Source organism: Nicotiana attenuata, chromosome 3 (genome assembly GCF_001879085.1).
Source record: "Nicotiana attenuata strain UT chromosome 3, NIATTr2, whole genome shotgun sequence".
Classification (NCBI taxonomy): domain Eukaryota; kingdom Viridiplantae; phylum Streptophyta; class Magnoliopsida; order Solanales; family Solanaceae; genus Nicotiana; species Nicotiana attenuata.
In genome coordinates this window covers 59156839-59158707 of record NC_031991.1, presented here as the reverse complement: position 1 = coordinate 59158707, position 1869 = coordinate 59156839, and the positions used below count along the sequence as shown (strand labels likewise).

At 34.9% G+C, this 1869-nt stretch overlaps 1 protein-coding gene and 1 non-coding gene across 3 annotated transcripts in view; one reads left to right on the top strand and one right to left on the bottom strand.

Moving 5' to 3' along the window:
• On the top strand, window positions 274-346 carry TRNAR-UCU. Its single transcript has one exon. It is a non-coding gene; the product is annotated as a tRNA-Arg (tRNA).
• Window positions 701-1869, bottom strand: part of LOC109223842 (nicotinate phosphoribosyltransferase 2-like) — a 10581-nt gene continuing 9412 nt past the window's right edge. For both annotated transcript variants that reach the window (XM_019388288.1, XM_019388289.1), the window contains exons 15-16: window positions 1253-1365; window positions 701-953 (exon numbers count right to left, since the gene is read on the bottom strand). In XM_019388288.1, coding sequence (XP_019243833.1) covers window positions 876-953; window positions 1253-1365 — 191 coding nt within the window. In that variant the 3' untranslated portion in view covers window positions 701-875. The remainder of the gene's footprint in view (window positions 954-1252; window positions 1366-1869) is intronic.

The window sequence follows — 1869 nt, the reverse complement described above, 5'->3', positions numbered from 1 at the left end:
TTAGTTTGTTATTATTAAGAACAAATAAATTTGATTATGACCCGTTATTTAGCTTTGGTTATCCAACACATCGATCCAATATTCGAATTTTGGACAAATTATGACTCAACTCTCCTATTGTTACAATCAGTTTTAATCTGTCGAATTTAACTCGACTCGTTAATGCAAGTTGGATTGTTCAAATTTTTTAACAGAAAAAACAGTTGTAAAGGTAAAGTAGATAACTCAGGTCTCTACTCTAACTAGTTATGGTTACAAGGGTTAAGAACAACAGCGCCCATGGCCTAATGGATAAGGCGCTTGACTTCTAATCAAGCGATTGTGGGTTCGAGTCCCACTGGGCGTGTGTATCTTTTTTGTTTTGCAAAATAATACTATAATTCAGGTGCTGTTGCTGATTGGCTTTTAACAAAAGGAACTTTAAACTTATATATTAAGTTTTCACCCAATTAGTATCGTCAATTTTGTATGCTCATTCCAAATCCCAAGTATGTCTATAAAGAGCAGATAATAATTGTATTAGTGTTTATAATTGATTACTTTTGTGTAGTATTAATTGATATATTCCCATTTAATAAGTGCATCTTGCGTATTTTGGAACATTGTCTCTATGAAATATACATTTCGGTTCCATCGCCAAGAACTAAAATAGCTAGTTGAGGAACGAAAGAAATAATGGTAGGAAATAAACAAAAACGAAGAGAGAGAAAACTGGCTTTTATTCACTTCTTAAACATCCAAGGGATCTTATACATTCCACTTGGAAAAAGAAAAAAAAAAGGAAAATGATGTACATGTTATTGGAAAATCCTTTTCTGAACAAACTATACTCCACTACAAAAAATCTTTCAAAAATTCTATTCTTTCATTGCTGATCACTGCAACTCCCCAACAGGTGCTTCATTCAGCCAGAGGAAATGGATGAAATCATACAACTTTGCGCTCACACTAACCTGCTCAGTAATTCAAGCAAAACCAACAAAATTTGCAAAAGAATGCTTCAGCCAGGGGCGCATGGAGTATAACATTAATCTGTTTAACTGAACCCCACATTTTCGACATGGAGCGCACACACACACAATTATATACTATACTTACATATACTTGTGTGTGTGTGTGAAAGAAATCCTTAAGTTTCAACCCATAATTTCAAAAGTATGATGAGATCAGTGGTAAGAACATAAAGGTTAAACCCATTAAAATTACTGAAGTTGTAGAAGAATTCGAAAATTGTATTTCTCATCAGCAATACCTTGTATGGTGTTGGGTTCAGCTTTCTCATGTGATCCGGCCGCATTTGCTCCAATTGTTTAATACACCGTTCCCTAATCTCCTTCAAGGGAGGTAGGTCTTCTCGTTTTTTATCTTCAGAAATGATAAAAGCAACATCAATTTTTCCATATTGGATAAATTGTTACAAGAGCAGTTGATTTGGAAGCATGGTCCTTCTGTTGACCATTTTCACCGTTGAGAAAACTGAAGTAGACTTTTTAGAATGATAAAGAGTGTATGAAGTCCAAATTCCAGCAGAGACAAAGAAAAAACTTAGGTGATTTTCTTCTTATATGCCTAAGTCTTGATGGGTAGAGTTACCTAGTACCTATACTAGTGGGAGGTAGCAGCAATTCAGGGGAATAGTCGAGGTGTTCGGAAGTTGGTCCAGACACCACCAATATAGAAAATAAAAGAATAGCACATATTTAAGAATTTGACACAAGTACCATTACATAAGAATTGCCAGCAAATGCTACAGAAATTTAATATTTCAACAACAGTTTTTCCCCTTTTTCTTATTGGGGAAATGAGACCAGGAAAAAAATTGTACACTCTACTTTTTCCTATCTAAATCATAACCCTCCCCCCCCCCCC